This window comes from Heliconius melpomene, chromosome 8 (genome assembly GCF_056956725.1).
Source record: "Heliconius melpomene rosina isolate 202511_hmr_F chromosome 8, ASM5695672v1, whole genome shotgun sequence".
NCBI classification, from domain to species: Eukaryota; Metazoa; Arthropoda; class Insecta; order Lepidoptera; family Nymphalidae; genus Heliconius; species Heliconius melpomene.
Window position 1 is genome coordinate 4365946 of NC_140396.1, and position 24682 is coordinate 4390627.

General features: G+C 34.0%; 1 protein-coding gene across 5 annotated transcripts in view; it reads right to left on the reverse strand.

Moving 5' to 3' along the window:
• The window catches only part of LOC146536761 (cell adhesion molecule Dscam2-like), an 80374-nt gene that overhangs the window by 53481 nt on the left and 2211 nt on the right, over positions 1 to 24682 (reverse strand). For all 5 annotated transcript variants that reach the window (XM_085189011.1, XM_085189013.1, XM_085189012.1 and 2 more), the window contains exons 2-3: positions 19287 to 19325; positions 2758 to 2845 (exon numbers count right to left, since the gene is read on the reverse strand). In XM_085189011.1, the coding sequence (XP_085045137.1) occupies positions 2758 to 2845; positions 19287 to 19317 (119 nt within the window). In that variant the 5' untranslated portion in view covers positions 19318 to 19325. The remainder of the gene's footprint in view (positions 1 to 2757; positions 2846 to 19286; positions 19326 to 24682) is intronic.

A 24682-nucleotide genomic window follows, 5' to 3' on the forward strand; every position in this document is an offset into this window, starting at 1 on the left:
GGGCCGGGGTGAGTACCTAGCTTAAGCTAACACTGTGTAAAAGTACTCACGTGGGTATGGAATCCAGGTGAAATCCTATGGACACTAACACACTACACTGCACTACACAAAACAACGGAGATCGCCGCTCGCCGAACAAAACGACGCCGATTGGTCCTCTTCGTCTTCTTGGTGTTGCAGGGTGGCGTAGGTCGATAGTGCGCGCGTGCGTGGATTGGTTTTGGTTTTTGGGTTTTTTTGGTTTTGGTGATTGCGAAAGCGATGCCAAGCGGACATTGAGACGTCCTGGCGGTACCGCGGTCGGATTGGAACTTCCTCCACGATATTCCTAGCGTTGCACTTTTATACTTACCCATCATCTCTATGGTGCTTACGCCCCAATACCCCATATTACATTGTTTGTATCCGCTGCTACTCACAATTGATTGAGTGAGTACTGAACGAACGGTAATAAGGATGAGTTTTCTCTTTATAACGAGTCTACTCTTGTATAATGTTACTTTTTTTCTTTTTTTTTTAGTTAGATTTTTTTTAAATAAGCTTTTTTTCTGTATAAACTTTACTTATATATGGTCTAAGACTGTAAGTCATAGAAGTCTGTACATAGAAAATTTATTATTGGGGGCATTTATTAATGTGATATAACCCAAAACAATGTTTTTTTTTTTAAAATTTTTGTCCGATTTTCAATTTGTAAGTTTGTGCACACTAATATTAGAAACGGCTTGGCAAACTTACTTTGACATTATTGCTACAAAATAATCTATTATATTAAATTGACTGAATATTTAGCGTTCAATGTATGGATATTGGCTTTAAAATAATAATCTTATTAGATCACGAAAGTAATTCAGATGACAAAATAAATAATTGTATCCAAGCGGGCGAAGCCGCGAGCGGGTCCCTAGTAACTAAATAACAAATTCATATTTAAGCACTTAACTTTTTGTTTTTTGTATGTAACTTAAGGAAGAGTTGTATATCTAACAATTAAAGTAAGGTATTACTTTTTAGAAAATGGATAAATTATACTTAGGTACTTGCTATTGTAATTTAATACGTTTTGTAAGAAACAGATAATAAAATATCTATTCAACAAATATTAATATTAACAACAAATAAAAGGTTACTATACCACAAATTAATATTATAAAAGTATTGTATTTAATTGAAAGTTATTAATGAAAGGACCGTGTATGGAAAATATATTCATTTAACTACAATGGAATCGCATTAATTTGCCTCTCGCTGTAGCCTTTGTCGAGAGAGTTTACCATGTAATTTAAAAAGCAATTATCACGTTCACGATCGTTATTCGCAAATAAAACGTGATAATATTTTTCTTGTTTTTTCAGCTTCACGCTCTATCCCGCATATAGCAGGAAAGCCTAAAGCCTAATGTTAAAACACTCTTCTCCCCATCTTCCACCAAATTCTGAAGGCACTCAACACCAGAACGAAGAAATGAACATATTAAATATTTCATTTTCTCGAATAGGAATCGAATCCACAACCTGTTACCTTTACAGTCAAACTCTTGTGCCCCTACGCCATGACTGGTCTCTTTTATTTAAAATATATTAATATTTGAATAATTCAAATACGCTGTGCGCTATTAAATTGTACGTTTCAAAATCATTAGAATCGCGCGTCGGTCAGCGCATTCAGGAAAAAAGCGGGCACGTTCTAGCAATTTACAGCTGGCGATTGATATTCGTTGTTCTAATTGGGGATGAAAAGGCTGAAACTTTTCTCTTTTTTAATATGTCGGTCTTTTTGAAACTTGCATTAATTGAAATTACAACGTTTAAACAGTTTACTTTAAGCATGTATGGAATTTTAATCAATTCTGTTTTCCCTCGAGAAAAAACCTGTTTGAAATTTATTGCAAAAAATATGGAAGGGAATAAAATTATACGTACATATATCTAATATACAATAATAATAAAGTAAACCAATTCCATTTTCGCATTCTTTTTGGGGTTCCGTATATCAAAAGTTAAAAATGGGACATTTATAGGTCAATTTGTTGTCCGTCTGTCAAGACCATGTATATGGAGATCGCGTAGAGGTATCATGCTGAAATTAATATCTAACTCTTAGATCTATGGTTCCTTGATGCACAGAAGGAAAAAGCTTTTAAAGAAACTAGTACTTAGGCATTAACTTTGCTGGGATTTGTATGAAATTCGTCGCATAATCCAAAACCTAGTAGGAAGTGTACTTCCCGTGGATATACAGTTATAAAATTTATTACGAATAGAGAACTACAATACAAATAAAGGAAAAAAATGGAGAAATAAGAATTTATAGGTTTTTTATTGATATAAACATGAAAATTTATAATAATTATCATCAAGAAGATATATTAAACAGATACAAAACACAAACATTTGTTTGGTAATTAATACGTTTGTTGGCAACGTAAAGCTGTCAACAGACAGCCGCGATTAGCAGGCTAAATATGCGTGTAAACATTACGTGGATTCTACTTACTACAATTGTATGATTATAACAGAATTTATTATTATATTTTTAACTAAAAACTGTTTTTATTTAAAATATAATACCAAAATCTGTTATATTTTATTAAATATGTGATTTTTTTATTATACACTTTTTCAACAACAAGCTTAACTATTTAACTATCAAAAACAGAACATCGGCTTCCAGGCATTTATCTTGTATGGAAAGATATAAAGGGCATAAATAAAGCAAAACCTATAAAGCTTTAAAGCAACAATGAAAAATACGAACCGTTTTACGTTGGGCGGTGGTGGCAGGGGTGGCGGGCGGTCCGGCGCGCCTTGCGAGCCCCAGCACAGCCTCCCCGTGGAGAGTACCGCTGCAGAAACAAAAAACATATGAACAACCGCTCCAATTATTGACGTGGGCACGAGATGAGAGCCTCGAGTTACATGCCAGCTTGTGCCTACCCAGCACCCGTGGCCTACCGGCTCCCTATAGCACAATAAGAGATTTTTCGATATCAAATTCTGGTTTTAATTACTAAAGTTAGCTTTTTTTCACCAATATTTAAAATATAGTGTATGTGAAAATTATGTACGTTCTATCGATTTGAATACGATTTTTGTGAATTTTATTCACACTTTGAAATATTATATTTAAAATATTATCATTTCCACGTTCTAGTGAGCTATATGCACCAATGAGTTCCTTTCTCTACTTAAAACGCCGTCTTGAACTCGAATAGAAAATGGCGAACGAAATGTGTTGACATTAGGCTCTCTATCTACAGTGCTATGAGGGACAAAGCATCAATTGTCTCTATGTAAATGACATGTCACTACAATTTATTTTCCTGTCTAAAGAAAATTTTAATCTTTAAATAATATATTTCATATGTGAAGATTAAAAGGTCATGATTTCGCTAGAGAGAGAACTGAATTATAAATATAAATAGGAAAATAAAGAAATGGTAAATTGATTCGCAGTCAGCATTCAATAGGTCCCTTTTCGTATACAACCTTAAATGAATGGTTTTCCGGGTGAGGGAAATGTTTCCCAAAGATTGTAATAAAGGAGCCCTCACTAAATATATAGGTATCGACAATTCTCGTAAAATAAAATGTACCATAAATCGCCACATCGTTAAATTGAGGTGCTTTTTTATGGGATCATTAAAATGAAATAATAAAAAACGCCATGCCGAGGCTGCCTATCCCGCTGTATGCGGGATACAGCGTGAAGCTAACAGAAATTATAATATTTCTTCATGTATAAAATATTCGTATTCTTATTTTCGTTCTTCAAAGTTCCACTCAATCAATCCAAAGCTCGCTGATCCGTAAGAAGTATTTATAAAACAAATTGTATTACAAGTGTATTCCTACGTAATGTGTTTCGCATGAGTTGGGATAAGGAGCGAAAAAACGAATGGATTCCATTGGAAATCGTGTAGGCGGGGAGGCTGGGGCCGGGTGGAGCATCCGCCGGATGTGGAGCTCCTGCCGTGACGGTTACTTTGTGAATGTTTCTATCTAATATGTAGAGTCCATACTACATTATTGCATTTAAAAAAAATATTAATTGTGAATTAAGGCCAGTAGTGGCTCAGGTGCGTGTGATTGTAAGCGTCACAGGTAGTGGGTTCGATTTTCTCTCGAGGATGTGAAATATTTAATATTTTAACAAGGCAAAGATAAAATTCGTCTAAAAGTCCGAAACCTAATTAATTTATTTAAATACATGGCATAGCAAGTTAAAATAAAATTAAACAACGTTTATTATTTTAACCAAAATAGTTAAGAACTAACTTTCACAAAAATATTTCCATAGAACACAACTAACTTTGTTTTTAACTACGAAACATTAATTGGCACGAACATAAAGCTATACATACATTTGTTATTAGAGATGTGAAAATAAAATAGTACCAACATATATTCTACGGCTTTCTATATTCTCTAGGGATGTATTTAAAAATAAAGGCATATTTAAACGACATTTCCCTACGCGGCTGCACTTTTACACGATAATATTAAAATTGTTCTCAGACGTTTATGGCCTCTTTATTGCCTGTTAAATATTTTATTTCTCGTCTAAGTAAGTAAAAATATAATTTTATATAGGATATTCAAAAGATGCATGGTTTTTTGGTAGTATTATAAATATTGGGAAATTCGAGATAAAGTGACAAAATAATTTGGTTTTCTTTACTTTAATAACAAACATTTAGAATTGAAAACCATTCTGAGTAAATTTTTTTAAATGTATACGGCATATAGCAGGATAGGCAAAAGAAGCCTAGTGGTAAGACACTTCGCATTCCCTCCCCACTTTCCGCCGAATTCTAGAGGCATTGCGTGTTGAATGGCTGAGCTCAACGCCGCGCTTTGCCTCGACACCAGAGCGAAGAAAGAAAAGTATTCAATATCACACTTCCTCGAATGAGAATCGAGCCCACAACCTATTACACTTACAGTCACACCCTTGACTAGCTTCAAATAAATTAAATATTAACAAATTTTATTTAATACAAACGAACGCTAATTGTATTTACAAATCGAGAACGTTATCATTTAATTAACTCGGTTTCTTACCAAACAGAAAGCTAATCAAGATACGAAATAAAAAAAAACATTCTCAACGCTCCAGGATCCTTACTAATGTGAGGCGAATGGTACGATTTGATAAGGAAAAACGGGTAAATAAGGAATCATGAGAATGGGCCGGAAAGGGTCAGGAGGGGGGGATACATCCGCCGGATGTAGAGCCGTCCGCCCGGTTATGAAATATACCGGTATTTTATATTCTCCATCGCTAACGGCTATCGTAGAATATTGTAAATATTGAAGTATTATAGTTTATGGTGTGATTATCTATATATATAAAATCGAAAGGTCACTCACTCATCACGAAATCTCAGAAACTACACTTGCTAGGAATCTCATATTTTGCATAGGAGTTACTTATAGGACGTAGGTGCTCGCTAAGACGGGAATTTGCAATACTCGACTTCTAAGGGGTTGTTTTTGGGGTCGAAAGTTTGTATGAAACTTCGTTATTACAAATGCTAGGAGTCTCAAATTTTGCATAGACGTCACTAGGACGTAGCCATGGAGACAGAAATTAATAATAACATAGTTCACGCGGGTGAAACCGCGAGAGGGCCGCTAGTAACATATATAAGGAGAATTTAAGACAGATTACGAAATGAAATAATATCAGCTTCACGCTGTATCCCGCAGACAGCAAGGTAGGCAGAGGGAACCTAGTGTTAAAACACTCCGTTTCCCACTTTCTGCCGAAATTAATGAAATAATATAAATTATCAATGTGTATTTTATAATATAGAATGCTTTTAACATAAAAGCCTACAAATGTCACGACGTGATCTTAGCAAACAAGTTTGATTTCCTCCAGTCAACGTCAAAGGGGCTTACGGGGAATAAGAAGAAAAAGCATAAAGAATGAAGGGGAAAGAAATAAAAAATTCACAGAAACACGGAGGTCGCAGTTTTTCCTGTCACCGGGCACAAACAATGCGTCTATTGTACCCAACCCCCCATCCCCTCCACCTCTGGCGGAACAGGCGAGGAAACGAGCATCTTTTGTTACCGACCCCCTCTGCCCCCGCGCGGATGAGAGCTTTGAACCCGCGGTCATCTGTTTACATCACCGCGAAAAAAGACGTGCGATTATTTCGCGTCCCCCAGGGTATATTCACTGAATGATAAGAATGTCATTTGCACGCTTTTACTCATAAAAGTAAGGGTTGCCTTACATTTTAATATTCTATTAATAAACGTAAATTATGATTATATTTGTTATTGTTAAAATTATATTTCTATTTATTTTTCACCTTTTTCCCTCTGCTTATAATACTTACTACTTTAAATTGGACAAAAAGCGGGGAGTCGAGCGGAGTGTCTTAACACTTGGTTCGCTCTCCTACCTACTTTTCTACATACGGGATACAGCGTGAAGCTGCTCTTGTTCTTTTATAATGACAATTAAGTTACTTTAACATACTTGTATTTTCTTATAATATAATAATATGTTAAAATTTCATTAAAAAAATGTTATGTTTATAAAATAATTCCTATACAATTCATATATGTCAACGTTCATACAGCTACCATGTGATGTAGAATAATTTAGTTTTTTGCTCGCTCTGCAATTGTTTAGATATGAAAAAATAACTGTAGCGAGGCCACAAGTTTGTTTTTTTCTTTTCACTCACCTACATTGCTTATTCATATTAAACACTAAGCGCTTTAGTAGGTCCTCTAAATAATAGACTTGTACAATGGTTTTTATAAGGGAAACGGGAAAAAAGGGAGCGGGCGGAACGTAACTAGAATATATATATATATATATATATATATATATATATATATATATATAGATTATATACTATGTTTTTTTTTATTATAAGTATATTATAATAAATCTATCATATATTTTTTTCATAGCTAACAAAAGGTTTTTATTTTGAATTTCATTTCTTGCAAGTAATCTATGCTATAAGTTAAAATTAAATTCTCGTATTATAGTTGCATAAAAATAAAGTATCTAGTATATTGGTGCCAAAAGAAGTAAATAAAAACCATTTATATGAACCCAAATTGTACCACAGATGTCTGGCAAAGGACGAAATTTTTGTGAGCAGCTAAGCTTTGAGACTCTTTTATTGCACAGGCAAATTGGATTTCTCGACAAGATATACATGCATAGTCTACTCGAGATTCACTTTGAATATTGGGAGAAATAGCACGATATACAAGCGTGTGACTGTATGGGCGACAGGTCAGGGATTCGATTCCCACTCGGGAAAATAAAATATTTACTATTTTAATTTACAATGCTCTGGTACTGGGGCAAAGCGTGACGTTGAATTCCGAAACTGTTGAGTTTGCCTCCAAAATTCAGCGGAAAGTGGGGAGTGAAATGTGCTCTGGGTTCCCTCTGCTTACACTGCTATCTGCGGGATACACCGTGAAATTGAAAAAAAAAACGGGATTCACCGTGAAAATAGAAATAACTCAATGTCAAATAAGAGTGAATGCGATATAATAAAAAACAAAACCAGGTCGACTGTCATCGCATCGCTAACTAAAATAAGAGGAATTTCAAAAAATATAAAATCGCTTTTATTTTGATACTGCTTCGCGTCGCGAAACTTCTGTGGAATACTAAAAGTCATGATAAATATTGAACATTGCTCAGTGAGATGAAAATAAACTGCAGTGAAAATGTAAAAGAGGGGTGCATTACAGGAAGTATGCTTCCAGTTCACGCTATTATATCAGTAAATGAAGGAAGCCCCTCTTCCTTTCACGAGTCGTTTAAAAATAACACCAAATTGTAGTGATTATTATAAGTTGAGGGTAAGTCTAAGTAAAGCGTTGGCTTACTCAGTTGTGATCGGACATTAAACGTGTACAAATCAGTTGGCATTTTATTCTTATATTATCTCGAAAATACTACAAATTGGCGACGAGGATGGGATGCCGGATGATAAGGTGCAATCGTGACATGTCATAGTATAACGGATGATAAAGTATGTATCGGTTTGACAGAAACATTTAAGAAGCTATTTGTGGATGAATTAGGCCGTTTTAATAAATATAAAATTACACTAAAAATTAAGCCCAATTCGCAACTTAAGTTTTTTAAGCCCCGACCGGTTCCTTTCGCTTTAAAGCCAAAAGTGGAGTCAGAACTAAAAAGGTTAGTGAGTTTAGGTATTTTAGAAAAAATTGACCATTCAGATTTTGCTACTCTTATAGTACCGGTTTTAAAGGCAGACGGAAATGTACGGATTTGCGGAGATTTTTCAGTTACGTTAAATAAAGTTTTATACACGGACAATTACCCATTACAGAGAATAGAAGAGCTATTTTCTAAACTACATGGTGGGGTCGAGTTTTCAAAAATCGATCTATCTAGGGCTTATAACCAGTTAGTTCTAGACGAGTCTAAAAATTTAACGTGCATTAATACTCATAAGGGGTTATTCCGTTTTAATAGATTAGTTTTTGGATTAGCTAATGCGCCTTTTATATTTCAACGGGCAATGGAGCAGTTATTGTCTGACATAGAGGGAACGTGTATCTTTTTAGATGACATATTAATAACGGGGCCCACTAAAGCTATACATTTGGAAAGATTAGAATTAGTCTTAAGTAGGTTACAAGATGCGGGGCTACGATTAAAGCGGGATAAATGTGAATTTTTTAAGTCTTCAGTGGAATATTTAGGTTTTATAATTGACAAAAACGGGTTGCATAAGTCAAACCAAAAAATAAAAGCAATACTCGATGCTCAGTGTCCAAAAAATGTCAGTGAATTGAAATCTTTTCTCGGCATGGTTAACTATTACAGGTGTTTTGTTCCAAACACGTCGAGCATATTGAATCCGTTGCATTCATTATTAAAAAAAGGCGAGCCGTGGATTTGGGGGAAGTTACAGAATGATGCATTTACAAAAATTAAGCAGGAATTGATATCGGATCGAGTTTTAGCACACTATAACCCCGAGTCGACGACGATAGTGACGGCGGACGCGGGGCCCGCGGGGCTGGGCGCTGTGCTCGCGCAGCGGCAGGCGGACGGCTCGGAGCGCGTGGTGGCGTACGCGTCGCGGTCTTTGTCTAAGGCGGAACGTAATTATGCACAAATACAGAAAGAAGCGACGGCGATAGTATTTGCGGTAAAGAAATTTCACCACTATTTATACGGGCGTACGGTTCCATTTACGTTACGCACTGATCATAAGCCGTTGTTATCAATTATCGGAACAAAAAAAGGCATTCCTGAACTAGCCGCGAACCGTTTGCAGCGTTATGCGTTATTCCTATCCGCGTATAATTATAATATAGAATTTGTTAAGGGTGAAAATAATACAGCTGATTTTTTATCGCGGTCTGTGCCCATTGGATATGACATTGAGATAAATGATAAGGAAATTGATAAGTCTAGTATTGTAAATTTTGTATCTGATATTGTTTTAAAACCTGTAACTGTTAATGAAATTAGGAAGGAGACTGAGAGAGATGAAATTCTAAAAATAGTGATTAATCACTTAAAAAATGGGTGGCCGCGTAACGTGAATGACGCGAAACTGAGACCTTATTTTTTGTGTCGTTTAGAATTGTCTTTAGAAAATGGTTGCTTGTTACGGGGACATAAGATTATAATTCCAGCAGTTTTTCGAGATAGGTTATTAAATGAATTACATTCCTCTCATTTCGGAATAGTAAAAATTAAAACGGAAGCCAGGAGTCGTATGTGGTGGCCTAATATAGATAAACAGATTGAAGAAAAGGTAGGTTCATGCAGCTTGTGTGCATCTTTCCGCAGTTCCCCGCCTCGAGCTCCACTGGCTCCCTGGCCGTATCCTGAACGTCCATGGGAAAGAGTACATCTAGATTTTTTTGCGTTGCACGAGAAAAATTTTCTTATTGTAGTTGACGCACATTCCAAGTGGATAGAATGTTATCCTATGTCTTCCACAAATAGCGACGCTGTGATTATGAAGTTGTACGAATTATTTAGTAGATTTGGTTTAGTTCATACTCTTGTTACAGATAACGCAACGAATTTTACTTCGAGTCAGTTTAATAATTTTTGTATAAGTAATAATATAAAACATGTCACGATTGCACCTTATCATCCGGCATCAAATGGCCAAGCGGAAAACACGGTTAAAACTGTTAAAAAGGCACTAAAAATTATTTTAAAAACTGAGTCTAACCAAAGAAATATAAATGTAAAATTATTAAAATTTCTGTTTGATTACAGAAATTCAACACATTGCACTACGGGATATTCACCCGCAGAACTAATGCTCGGAAGGAAGTTGTTTTCCACATTAGATTTTTTAAAAGATACTCGAACGTCACCTAATTCGATGTCGTTGGCATCTGCTGCTAAAGCAACAGTTAACTATAAACAAGATTTACAAAGTAAACAATATGGCGGTGTACGTAATGTTTGTTTTAACATAGGTGACCAGGTTTTAGTTAAACATTTTTATTATAATGGAAATAAATGTACATGGCATTTAGGAGTAATTAGAAGTAAGATTGGTTCTAGACTTTTTATGGTATACATTCCAGTGCTAAATTTATTAATTAAGAAACATTTTGATCAATTGTTAAAGTATACTGGTGTAACTTGTGTTCCAAAAACAGATGATGTCGGTCCAGTAGCGAATTCTGAAACTACATTGGATCAAGTGGGAGAGAGAGAGAAGTTATCGGAGGAAACAGAGTCATCGGATCCTGATGTTCTAATTAATGTAGACCAGAGTAATAAATCCAATGTAGATTCAAATTCTAGGATGGGCACTAAACAGGCACTGCCTGTTGTTGATAAAAACAATGTTAACATGTTACCTGGTGAGGACACTACTCCAGTGCCCGTCACGGTCGAGAGTGGTCGAAGGTATCCTATTCGTAAGACACGGAATCAAAAAAATGTATAATTGTAATAAACTAATAATATTGTAAAGTTGTAAAAAATAGTTTCGATTACTTGTCAATAGGATAATTGTTTTTATTTGTATATTTTTATATTATTGGTGGAGGGATGTAGTGATTATTATAAGTTGAGGGTAAGTCTAAGTAAAGCGTTGGCTTACTCAGTTGTGATCGGACATTAAACGTGTACAAATCAGTTGGCATTTTATTCTTATATTATCTCGAAAATACTACACAAATATAATATAATAATGCAAGAAATGTATGGTTGTGACCACTAGTTTAGTTAATGCAATAAGTTAAGTTACAAAATAATTCGGTTTTCTTTACTTTAATAACAAACATTTAGATTTGAAAACCATTCTAAGTAAATTTACTTTTTTAAGCTTCAAGCTTAGTGAAAACAAAAGAAGCCTAGTGGTAAGACACTTCGCATTCCCTCCCCACTTTCTGCCGAATACTGGAGGCATTGCGTGTTGAGTGGCAGAACTTGGTTTCCGCGCTTTGCCTCAACACCAGAGCGAAGAAATGGAAATATAAACGTAAATAAATATTTTACTTCCTCGAGTGGGGATCGAACCCACTACCGTCGCGTTACAGTCACACCCTTGTGCCGCTGCGCCACGACCGCCTAATAGAATAACTCGGTAATGTATAAAATGTCTGTAGTAAGAAATTATCTAACCTAACCTGCACTTTAAGTTTGTTAAATTTGTAGCTACGGTGGTGTTAGTACTTATGTATTTAAGTACCAATAGAAATTTACATGAAATGCAAGAAAGTAAACAAGTCGCAACAAGTTTATTGCCTGCCTGACCCCACCTCCCCCCTCCTTGCTCTCGTCTTATACATGTATAACAAAGTATAAAATAAATAATATTTCAAACACTACCTGCATGATTTTAGTATTTTATACATTGCCGAGCCTTATTGTATAGAATAAAGTATTATACATATAGGCGGTAAGATATTCATTGCGTCTTAATTAAGTTTCTTTTTTAAGATTTTCTAATTAAGTGCTTGGTTATTATCAATAGACAACCTATATTTAATAACAATTATATTTTAATTAATTATGTGAAATAGGTCATAATAGAAAATTGTGTTCGCACAGTTTCTTTATAGGTTAACATTGTAAACTATCTAATATCTAGATGGCAGAAAAGGCAGATAACAGAAAACTAATATCAAGATTTCCCCACATCCCACCCAAATATACGAACATTGTAAATTAAGTGGCGGAATTTAACGCCGCGATTTATCCTGTTATGTCCAACTAATGTCTCAATTAAAAATAAAATTTATTTTAATATATTTTTCAATATTGTAAAACAAATTCATAGGTTAGGTCAGTCGTTGCTTATATAGAGAAGGTAAATGTATGTAGTATATGGTATTACCTACGCTTGGGACGTCTTGTGATAGAAGTACATAAAAAGAAATTGTTATGTATCTATTCGAGTAAATTGGAAAGGGGTTTTTTAGATTAAACGAAAGTTGTTGATTCGTGTACTAAGAGGATTTTAAATATATTATAATATATTTAAAATCCTCTTAGTACACGTATTAATATTGGGTTTATTAAACTTATTTTCGCCTTTGACACCAGAGCGAAGAAATAAAAATATTTCCTCGAGTGGGAATCCAACCCACAATCTATCGTGTTAATAGTCCTCAGTAATTATAATTATTATGTTAAATATATTATAAAAAGAATATAAAATAATATATTTACTATATTTCTTAAAAATAAAATAAAGAAAATCTAATATCACAATCATTGTTTTCTTTGCGTTTTCCCAAGTGAAATTTAGTATTATTAATACGTAGGAGTGAGCCGTGTCTATTTGACTTGAGGTTACGGCCTAATGAAGCGATTTACCCAAAGGCAAGGAATTCTTCATTCCTATTTTTATTTGACTAAATATATATAATTGTAGCTGCTTCGGAAGATTTTGATAATAATCGATTTTATTTTTTGTATTATAATAAATAATTTGCTAAGTTACAGATAATTGTCAAAAACAAAATAATTCAATAATTTATATTTTTATTGCATTTTTCAGTTACCTTCTTCTTCTACAATTTTTTAAAACCAACTAAAGTAACTTTTATGTTATCTTTATCTTTAGAGTTGGTGCGATTATTAATATAAATAAAAAAGTACATGCGAAGGGTGCTTAATATTTGAACGTAGCGAAGCTTCTAAACAGCTATTATCTTTTCATTAGGACCGAACGACGGACCGAAACGAGCCATCATCTCAAAATAGGATAGATAAGCGATGTTTCACAGCCTTATTTATATACTGGAAGAGCAATATATGTTTTATCTACATATATAAAACCTGTATAGTGCGTATGTTTACGCAGAAGTTTATGCCATATTGGGTAATAATATTGATATAACATAAACATACTCATTTAGATATTAGCAAGTTAATGAAATATTTAATATTTTCATTTTTTTCAGGAAAAAAGGTGCGTTAAGTTACGCGGGCGGGAATTAGGCAACGGAAATATCTTAATGAGAACGAAGTATCTTAACGTTAGGTTCCTAGGTCCCTCTGCTTACCCTGCTATACGCAGAATAACCGCGGAGCTAAAAAAATTGTAGGTATTTATATTTGTATATTTTCAAATACCTAAAATTAATTTACTGGTTAAATGAATTAGATTTTTATAACACCAAATGGCATGTAATTGTAGCGAGTCAGTAAAACCTGTACGTTTTGATAAATTCTAATCCTCTATATTATAAAAATAAAACTATCAGCTTCACGCTGTATGCAATAGGCAGAGGGAACCTAATGTTAGGATACTCTGTTTCCCATTAGGAAGAACAAATTTGTGCCATGCACCTCGACTAGCTTTAAATAACGATGTAAATTATATAATACAATAGAAATATAATCATCTACTGTCCTTTGTAATGAAAAATTAGAAGTATAAAAATAAATGTAATAACCAAATTATATTCTTCACGTCAGTCAAATTTAACCAGAAAGCAATTAAACAAATTAGTTCCTACCACATCCAAACAGACTTTCCAAATACACTGGTGAGATGCGAGTGAGTTTTCAAATTTGTTCAACTCACTTGTATGTACATGTTACATTAGATATGCCTTTTAACAATACATTAAGGTAATTAAAAAAAAAACAATTTGGCAAAATTATTAAAGCGTTTTATTATATTAAAAATATTTTCACTGTATCCTTCATATAGCAGGGTAGGCAGAAGGAACCTGGTGTTAAAACTCTCCTGGTGAATTAATTATCGAGAAAAAAAAAATTTTTAGTGTTCAAATATCTTCAATATTTTTCAGGCTAGATATTAATAAGAATATAGTAAATTAATTCGTTGAAACTAGAAATAACATTTGCATAAACTGGCTTATTTTTATTTATAAAGCTAAATACATATACAACCCGCTTGTATTATAATAATAAGATGTGTAGTGCTACGAGATGCTACGAAGCTACGATGCTGCGATGGCATGCCTACGACACACATAAGTGTGCTACACGCCAGAATAATTACTAATTGCCACATAATATTTTCTATTATTATTCTCTAATTTATAAAGAAATTAAAAAGCAATTAAATGCGAGTTAGACTCGCGTACCTAAGATTCCGTACCAATTTCATAGTTGTAGGTCAATGGATGAAAAGTTTAAATTTAAACCAGACTAGACTTTTTTATATGAAATAAACTACAAATATACGTTTGTATAATAGAGATTTATTCCTAGATATATCTAAAAAAAAATCTTTTGTTCCTTTGAGGTACGGACCTCTAAAAGAATTAAATGTTTTTCATCTCTAATATGGCTATATTATATTAAAAAGAAGTTTTATATACAGAGATAAACGGCTCTAGATCACTCAAAAACTACTGACAACTATTACGAATGAGCAATTTTCTCAGAACTTAGTGAAATATTTCATCATAAGTCACAAATCTCTTTGGATTTTATATTATTAGTTCAGTTTTGCTGTTTTTATTCATGAAATATATGAATTAACTAGCGGACGCGCGCAGCTTCGCTAGCTCATTTAGGGGTGAATTCTAATAAACCATGCAACATGTGTTCAAAGAAATATTTTTAAGAGTCTAAATTTCTAATTTTACAAAAATCAGTGGCGATTTAAATTTTTTTCCATAAAAACTTTCAACCCCTTATTTGCGCCCTCAAGGGGTGAATTCTAGAAAACCATGAAACACATGTTCAAAGAAATATTTTTAAGAGTCTAAATTTCTAATTTTATAAAAATCGGTGGCGATTTAAAGATTTTTCCATACAAACTTTCAACCCCTCATTTGCGCCCTTAGGGGGATAATTCTAGAAAACCATGGAACATGTGTTCAATTAAATACTTTTAAGAGTCTAAGTTTTAAATTTTATAAAAATCGGTGGCCATTTAAAGATTTTTCCATACAAACTTTCAACCCCTTATTTGCACCCTTAGGGGAAGAATTCTAGAAAACCATGAAATACGAGTTCAATTAAATACTTTTAAAAATCTAAATTTCAAATTTTATAAAAATCGGTGCCGATTTAATTTTTTTTCCATACAAACTTTAAACCCCTATTTCACCCCTTTAGAGTTAAAATTTTTCAAAATCCCTTCTTAGTGGATGTCCAGATAACGAAAGAAAACATTTGTCCAAATTTCACGTTTCTATCATCAGCGGTTATGGCTGTGCGTGCGTCTTACCTCAGTCAGTGAGGACAAGTCCTTTTATATATATAGATTTAGAAATAAGACAAATATTATCGTATTATATGTAAGTACTATTACGAATGCAAATTTTACTTGTCATATTGAGTTCTGCCACTCAACACTCAATGCCTCCAAAATTCGGGAAGTGGGGAACGGAGTGTCTTAACACTTGGTTTGAAAAAAGAAATATATATGACATTCTTTTACATCATTTTGGCTTCAGATGATAAGCCTGTAAATGCCTTATTAATTATTCCTAATATGGATTATATTACTTCTATGTCATCAAGTTGGTCTTAACTATAAGCTTTTTTTCAGCTTTACACGTTAGCAGAGGATAGCAGTGTTAACAAAGGAAACTTAGTGTTAAGAAACCACTTTCTATCTAATTTATGAGGCATTGCTTTGGTATCTGAACGGAAAAATATAAATATTAATAAATAATAATTCTTTCCCCCAAGTGGGAATTCCCCCCCAAAATATGAGTAAATGTAAAAAAAGTACAGATCTAAATCGCTAGAACGATAACCACACACAGTACTGCGTTCGCAAAAATTTTTCAACATATAAGATAAATTTTCGTCATCCAATTAAGGCGAATATGCAAATATACACACGGATAGCTCAATTTTAAATTGACCCGAAGCGATATACGAATTTTCACCAGGATAAACTAATTATCGTTGCCATTTAATTACAATTTTTTATTATATTATATTATATTAATTAGCGTTTAATTTTTACATATAGTTGCATTCCAAATAAGCCAAGCCTGTGCACGGATCTACACTGTATATTTAAAAAATATTTTGTATAAGTAACGGAACGGATATTGGGGAACGGAGTGTCTTAACACTAGGTTCCCTTTGCACGGGATACAGCGTAATCTGATCTGTTTTTACTTTGTACAAAAATATTAAAAAGAAAATATTAATTTCTTGAGAAATTCTATAATTTAAAAGGTGGAATCACTAAAAGCTATATCTGAATTCTAAGATTCAACACAGCTTTTAGGTGCTAAGTTAAATTTAACTTGCTGGATACGTGTCAGCTGGTCGCCAAAAGTTCTGGATGAAGTGAATTTATTTGGGCTCAAAAGTATGCTAACTCAACCTAAAGTGATTTCTTTGATACGTTATAAAACTTGCTTGAAGTTTTAGTAACTGAAAACGACTACATTTATACATTTCAACTGGTTTATTTGTCATTTTACTTTTACACGTTGGCTACTACACTCTTAGCCACATAGAAAATAGTGTTATGACACTTTCTTCCACTCTTGTTCACTCCATTCCTTTTCTAACTTAAAATATTACATACATGGAAATAAAATGGAATTATGCACTTTATATGACTGGATCACGGAAATTGACGGAAGAGGAAACCTATTCTTAAGACATTGTTAAGTTAAAACTATTGTTAAGACACTCCGTTCTCCACTTTCCGCTGAATTCTGAAGGAATTGGTCGTTGAGTTGCGGAACTCAACGCCGCGCTTTGCCTCATTACCATAGCTAAGAAAAGAAAGTATTAAATTTTTCATTCTCCCGAGTAAGAATCGAACCCACAATCGTTGCACAATATTAATAATTATAATTTAAACTTCCAAGCGTATCTATAGTAAAAAACAACAATAACATTATAAAACATTTGCAGTAACTAAAGTTTAAACTAGTTTAACGCTTAAGTGTCTCGTTAAGTAAATTGAATAAAATTGTAAGAACAGTGTAATGTGTACAGAGCAAACACTCGACAGCGCGACATGTGTTGCTCTCGCAATAATGGCGACGACGTTATTATAAACATAATTTTACTATGCTTCGCGATGGTACAACTCTAATGATTTTTCTAGTGGATTTGTAAATGTTATTTCCTTTTTTTTGTAAGATTTTTTGTTTAATTAAGCCTGTTTGTTTATAAACAATGACTTAATCATCCGAATTAAGGTGTAACTTGGTTGACTTAGTTCCGCCACTCAATCCCTCCGGAATTTGGCGGAAAGTGGAAAACGGAGTATCTTAACACTAGGCTCTCTATGCCTAACCAATTCAACACGCGGGCTTCAGCGTGAAAAAAAATCACATTTCAATATTTATTTAAATAAGCGGCTGGTAGTTTCACTCATTAGGTCATAAGGTCTTTATTGTAAAATTGAGAACGAAGTTATTTATTTATAAACCTACATATATAACTACTACTTACCCAAAATTTAAACAAAAATTGAAAAAATTAAGAATGTTTGACGATATACTCGCACATAAAATACTAAAACCTAATTAAATTTTCACATCAAAAATATCTACATAATCCCATACGTCTTTGTAACGAAGCATCTTCAAAAACTCAGTCAATACCCGACGACCTATACAAACAAACATATCTTACACACGAGTAGAGTACAATGTACGCCGTATACTTAATAGGATCGACTTCCCTATAGTAACGTACGCCATATACTTAATAGGATCGACTTCCCTATAGTACAACGTACGCTACACTTAATAGGGTAGGGTAGAGAGTTCCCAAGGCACTGGTTAAAACTCCCATCGCTAGCTTTGATTGAATCGTACAAAGCGTTCCACCTTTGCGCCCATGTTTGCCCGGCGTCTCGTTAAATCAACTAAAGAACCTACGACGGAAGTGAGAAATATCTGGAAACGACAGCTTGGAATCGGGAAAGTATGGGATAAAACTGGGAATTCAACCACCAACTACCGCGTTACAGTCACACGCTATTGCCCCTGCACTTACGACGACCTTAGATTTTTTACAAAATAATCAAAAACCTTGATTATGTTACTACACTTACGTAGTACAGGCACGCCATGTAAAATAGATTTAAAACATATTATGATAAGAAATATAAAAGTAAAAGAGCAAGAAGTAAAACAAGTTTACTAAACTTAACTGTGTTATAATATAACAGTTCATAATTTAAAATAATTAAACGTCTACAACATTAACACACGAAGCGACGTAATTGCGTCAGTAATTTCATATCCAGCCTCTACGGCCTCTACGGCCTCTACGCCTCTACGGCCTCTACGGGCGGGTTTGTTAGGGAGACAGCAAACAATTAGCCCGTGCGCTCGGGACCGTGGTGACTCGATCAACATCGCCTTTGGCTAACTGATGAAGGATTATTCCGTTTTTAGTCCAGTTCTAATTGGTTTTGGTTGTTTTTTTTTATTATTTTTTGTTATATATGCATTTTAGAATATAAACGTTATTTACACAAGTTTAAAAAGTGTATCTTAACCCACTTGTGATTGTGTAAGATAGTTAAAATTAAATAAATATTGAATGAAGCAATTGAATTAATAATTAATAGAATTTATATAAAAAATTGTGGCGTTAAGTTGCGCCACTCAACACGCAATGCCTTCAGAATTCGGCGAAATGTTGTAAGCAGTGTGCCAACTCTCCTCCCTTTGCCAATCCGCGAGCGAGATTTAAAAGTAATACAATCTCAGTGTGAAATCGAATCAACGACTGTCACATTAGTTATGTTGTGTCGATGCACCATGATGGCCTCGATTTCTACTGAAGTCAAAAAATTAAAATGATTTTGTTGAATTCGTTACTTACGTTTTTAAATTATTAGTACTTACCAATTAATGCCACAAGTGCTGTAGAAACCATACTGTTTCCTGAAATAAAAATTAGAAAATATTAGAAATAAAATTATAAAATATTTTATTATAATAATTTAGAACTTTATTTTTAATATATCAAAAAGTATAGGTCCAAACTAGAATTTAATATGAACATTACAGTTATAAAATGGAGAATCGTTAAAAATAAACAAAATTTAATATTTTTACAATTATGTGTAATTTGAAATGTTTTCTAATATTCTAAAATTATGTACTTAATACAATTTTTATTATACAAAGTAGATTTTAGTATTCCATAAAATAATACGTTACATTACGATACAAATAAATATTTTCTAATACTAAAAAGTAAGCAATTATTCACGACAGCACAATAAATATTAAGCGAATCAAATATTAAATAATGAAAATAAATAATATTATTATTCTCCAAATCTAATAAAACCGGACCGAGCGTTAAAACAGTGGCGTATTTTATATAGAACAATTAAATACTGTTAAATTAATTCCCCTCTAAACGCCGTCCCAATAAAAGTCTGAGCAAATTCCGAAATGTAAAGCAATAGAAGATATAATTACGAGAAACGCTTTAACGAACTTGACTTCAATACTTTTTTAATATAAGCCCGAAGACTAGTAATTTTCAATCAAAAAAATTGTATTTTGTTTTAGAAAAGGCAAAATTTATGTTTTATAGAAATTTAGTTTTGGAGAGTGGAGATTTCAATTAGAAATAAAATTTGTTTAAAAAATATATATAGTACTTATGTGTGAAAAAACATATACTAATAATAATTATGCATCATATAATTATTTCTCTTGTCTATACTTAATATAATAAAGCGGAAGAGTTTGTTTGTTTGTTTGTTTGTTTGTTTGTTTGTTTGTTTGTTTGAACGCTAAGATCTCTGGATCTACTGGTCCGATTTACATTGTTTTTGTTTTGTATGAAAGCTGCATTCTTCAGAAGTGCTATAGGCTATATAACATTACATTACACATATAAATTAATATATTTTAAAGTACTTTTTAATTTGACATGCAATTTATTCTGCCATGTTAATAACAACCGTCGCGTCGCTACGCAACCGTTATCGCGACATTTAGATATTCATCCTTATGAAAATAAACATTATAGCATTTTATCTATTGAAATTATAGTTTACTGTATAACATTCTAATAAATAATTAAGGAGATGTCACTGATTCGAAATGACCTAGCCTACGGGCGGCATAGTATGACCTACGCGAACGGGCAGATGACGTTGATGATTTTATTACATTTTCGAACTTTATTTGCTGTTTATAATTAACTAGTTTATAAATAAAAATAACATCCACAATTGTGTAAATAGAAAATATTAACAATAAAATATCCCACTGGGTATGTTGTAATACTGTCGTAGTACTTTACTGCTAACGTAGAAAGTTCAAATACACTTTAATTTCGAATAAATTTAACTTATTTTATCATAATTATGACAAGAAATAAACTAAGAGATAGGTAGAGAGATAAACAGAGGTTGTCGTGGCGCAGCGGCACAACAGTGTGACTGTAACGTGACGGTTGTGGGTTCGATCCCCACTTGAGGAAGTGAAATATTTATTTACGTTTATATTTCCATTTCTTTCGCTCTGGTGTCGAGGCAAAACGCGGCGGTGAGTTCTGCCACTCAACACGCAATGCCTTCAGAATTCGGCAGAAAGTGGGGAACGGAGTGTCTTAACACTAGGTTCTCTCTGCCTTCCCTGCTGTGTGCGGAATACAGCGTGAAACAAAAACTCAATTATTTTATGGTTTTTAAAGATAATTCGTAAACAAAATAATTATTGTATACGCTTCATATATGTGAGTATTTGTTAAGAAATTACATTGATTGTTCGTGAAAAGCGATTCAATGTTCAGCAATCCACCAAATTATATGATAATTATTATACAATTGGGTCACACAATCACCGGCCTTTGTGAACGTTATTTTACATACTATGTTATATACATATATTAAAGAGAAATATATATAATAATTTATATATGATGGAATTTTATTATCGTTCATTTTTATCTCGTTTATTATTTTATGGTAATTATGTTAAGCTATCCCACATATAGCAGGGTAGGCAGAGGGAACCTTGTGATAAAACACTCCGTTCCCCAATTTCCACCGAATTTTCGAAGCTTTGGGAAAGAATTGAAAATATTAATAAATGAAAATTCATTAGCCGAGTGTAGGAATCGAACTCACAACCGTCCGTCCGTTTATACGCTTGTGTCACTACGCCACGGAATCAAATAATAAATTTTAATTTATTTACAAATATGCATATTTTCATTTATGTACAATAAATTTGGCACTAGTATATTTTTGTATATAATTATAGCTGTCTTGTTTAGACTCTTAAGATGTCTGAAGCAGATAAATTGATGAGATATCGTATTTGTTAATTAAGCGTTCCTTGATCAAAGCTTTAGTTTTAAATACAAATATTTATTTATGACAAAAATTTTAGATAAGAAAAAACAAAAAAAAACAGAATTAGAGGCCACTCGTGGCCCAAGCGTGTGACTATGGGTGGGACATGTTGTGGGTTCGGTTCCCACTCGAGGGAATGAAATAATTAATATTCTATTTTTTTTCATTCTGGCGACACTTTGCAAGCGTGGCGTTGAGTTCCGCCACTTAACATGCAATGCCTCCAGAAATTGGGGGAACTAACCACTAGGTTCCCTCCGCCTACTCTACTGTAACTCTGCTGTATGCGAGATACAGCGTAAAGCTTAAAAAAAATAGAAACAAGCATTTAGCAAAGTAAAACATTCCAGTATCCCAAATAATTTCCAATATGAATAATTATTTTATGTATTATGAAATTTTCATATAGGGTATTTTGAAATGACATTATGCATATACTTTTATTAAATTAGCGAATTAATTTTACATTTTTAAATATAAATTATTATAAAAATAAAAAAAAAAAAAAAAAAAAAAAAAAGATACATTTAAAAATATAAAAAAAAACCACTCTTCCGAGGGCGGGACAAGGGTCCAAGCCATCGGTGGCTAGGGCTCCAGAGAGAGGAACCTCCGCACAATACGTGCCGTCTCAAGTAATACTGCCTTCTGTATCCGGTTCTTGATCCAACAGCTAAGCGATAGCCTCTTAAGGTGTTGGTCGAGGCTTTTCGCTATTAGACCGTTAACCGAAACCACTATCGGCACAATGATAGTCGCATTGACATCCCACATGGCGGTAATCTCATGGGCTAGGTCCAAATATTTAGATTGTTTTTCTTTTTCGGCCTTCACGAGATTTTCATCATGTGGGATAGTAACGTCAACAATCACTGCGCGGTGCGCCACTCGGTCTACTAGTACTATATCAGGTCTATTGGCAACAATATACCTGTCAGTAATAATAGACCGATCCCAGTAGAGCAAAGCACAGCTATTTTCAAGAACTGGCATGGGATTGTACCTGTAGTAAGGCACCTCCAATTCTACAAGGCCATATTGAAGAGCAAGTTGCTGGTGTATTATCTTGGCTACTTGATTGTGTCTATGCAAATACTCACCATTAGCAAGATGAGAACAACCAGTGACAATATGTCTGAGGGACTCCCCAGGTCGATGACACGCCCGGCAGATGTCGATAGTGCCATCTTTCATAATATGTCTCTGGTAGTTCCGTGTCTTGATAACTTCGTCCATAATTGCACAGACAAAACCTTCAGTTTCTCCGAAAAGATCCCCGAACTGTAACCAAGATAATGATGAAGCAGTATCCACGTCCTGGCCCACTAGGGCTCTATGGAATCTACCATGCAGCTCCTTGCTCTTCCATACAGCCATGCGATCAGAAGTAGTAAATACTACAGGCCGACGCCAGTTCTCTTTGCCCAAGGAAAGAGGAGTAAGGCCTTTGTCAACTGTTACCACATTCTTGTGCATATCCACGTCAATCTTGAGAAAATATTCTCTAAGACTGCATACCTCGTGGTAATGGAGGTTCTTGACATTCAAAAAGCCACGACCTCCACACTTACGCGGGATATACAGTCTCATTACAGACGAACGCGGATGGTGCATTCGGTATGTCGTCAACAATTTACGTATTTGGCGATCTACGGAGTCTAACTCAGTCTGCGTCCATCTTACAATGCCAAAAGTATAGGCTAAAAGCGGCATGACCCAACCGTTGAAAGCACGCACCTTGTTGCCACCAGATAAAAGGCTGCCAAGCACTTTTTTCAGGCGACTAAAGAAACGCTCCTTCACCAATTGCTTTATGCTCCGCTCATCAATACCCAATGCTTCAGACATTCCAAGATATTTATAAGTGTCACCTTCACCAAGAGTTCTGAAGGAAACAGAATCTGAAATGCAAATATTATCAGATCTTATCACACTCCCCCGCACTACATGCATGCTAGCACATTTATCGACGCCAAATTCCATTCTTATATCACTACTAAAAGTTTGAGTTACCTTTAGTAGCCGCATAAGATCAGAACGTTTTGACGCAAATAATTTCAGATCATCCATGTACAGCAAGTGAGATATGACCTTACCCCCCCGGCGAAGACGAAAGCCTAAACCTGAATCCTCTAACAAAGTGCTAAGAGGATTCAGAGCTAGGCAAAACCATAAAGGACTCAGACTGTCACCCTGAAATATACCCCTCTTTATCCTTATCGGTTCAGACGTTGCAGGAATATCACACTCCCCTAGATGACGAAGGACAGTGACCCATTGTCCCATACAAGCCTCCAAAAATGATCTCAAAGTCTCCAAAAATGATCTCAAAGTCGAATGACATTGTTATTATGAATGTAATTAAAGTTAGTGGGGCCAATCGTGACTTAGAGGGCACAGAGAGAGACTGTAAACACGACCGATTGTGAGTTCGATTCCCACTCAAAGAATAATGCCTACATTTCTATAATGCTGACAAAATAAAATTACGACAACCTATTCTTCTAATTCTTCAAATTTTTGATAGAAAATGAAGTATAGCTATATAGAAATAGGTTCTAGCTAGTGAACATCTGAGTAAAGTAGACCTTTCTTCTTAAAAGCAGTATTCGATCAAGTAAAGTGGTTGCTCACAATGGCCCTTATGAAACGAGCATCGGGCCTATTATTCGCGACTACCGACGTTTCATTTATTTGCGGACTTTGTACTAATTTAGCTGTCAGGCGAAAATTGCGCTCGACGAAACAAATTGCACCGTTATACATATTACGCGAGATATTATATCTTTTTGTGTGTAACAAGACTTAGCTGTTAAGAGTAATTTGGTGGAAGTTTTATTTAACCAATATATAATGTTTATGTTTAAATTTAAGTATTGTTGTTCTATTAATGTGCTGAGACACTACGTTTTCCACTTT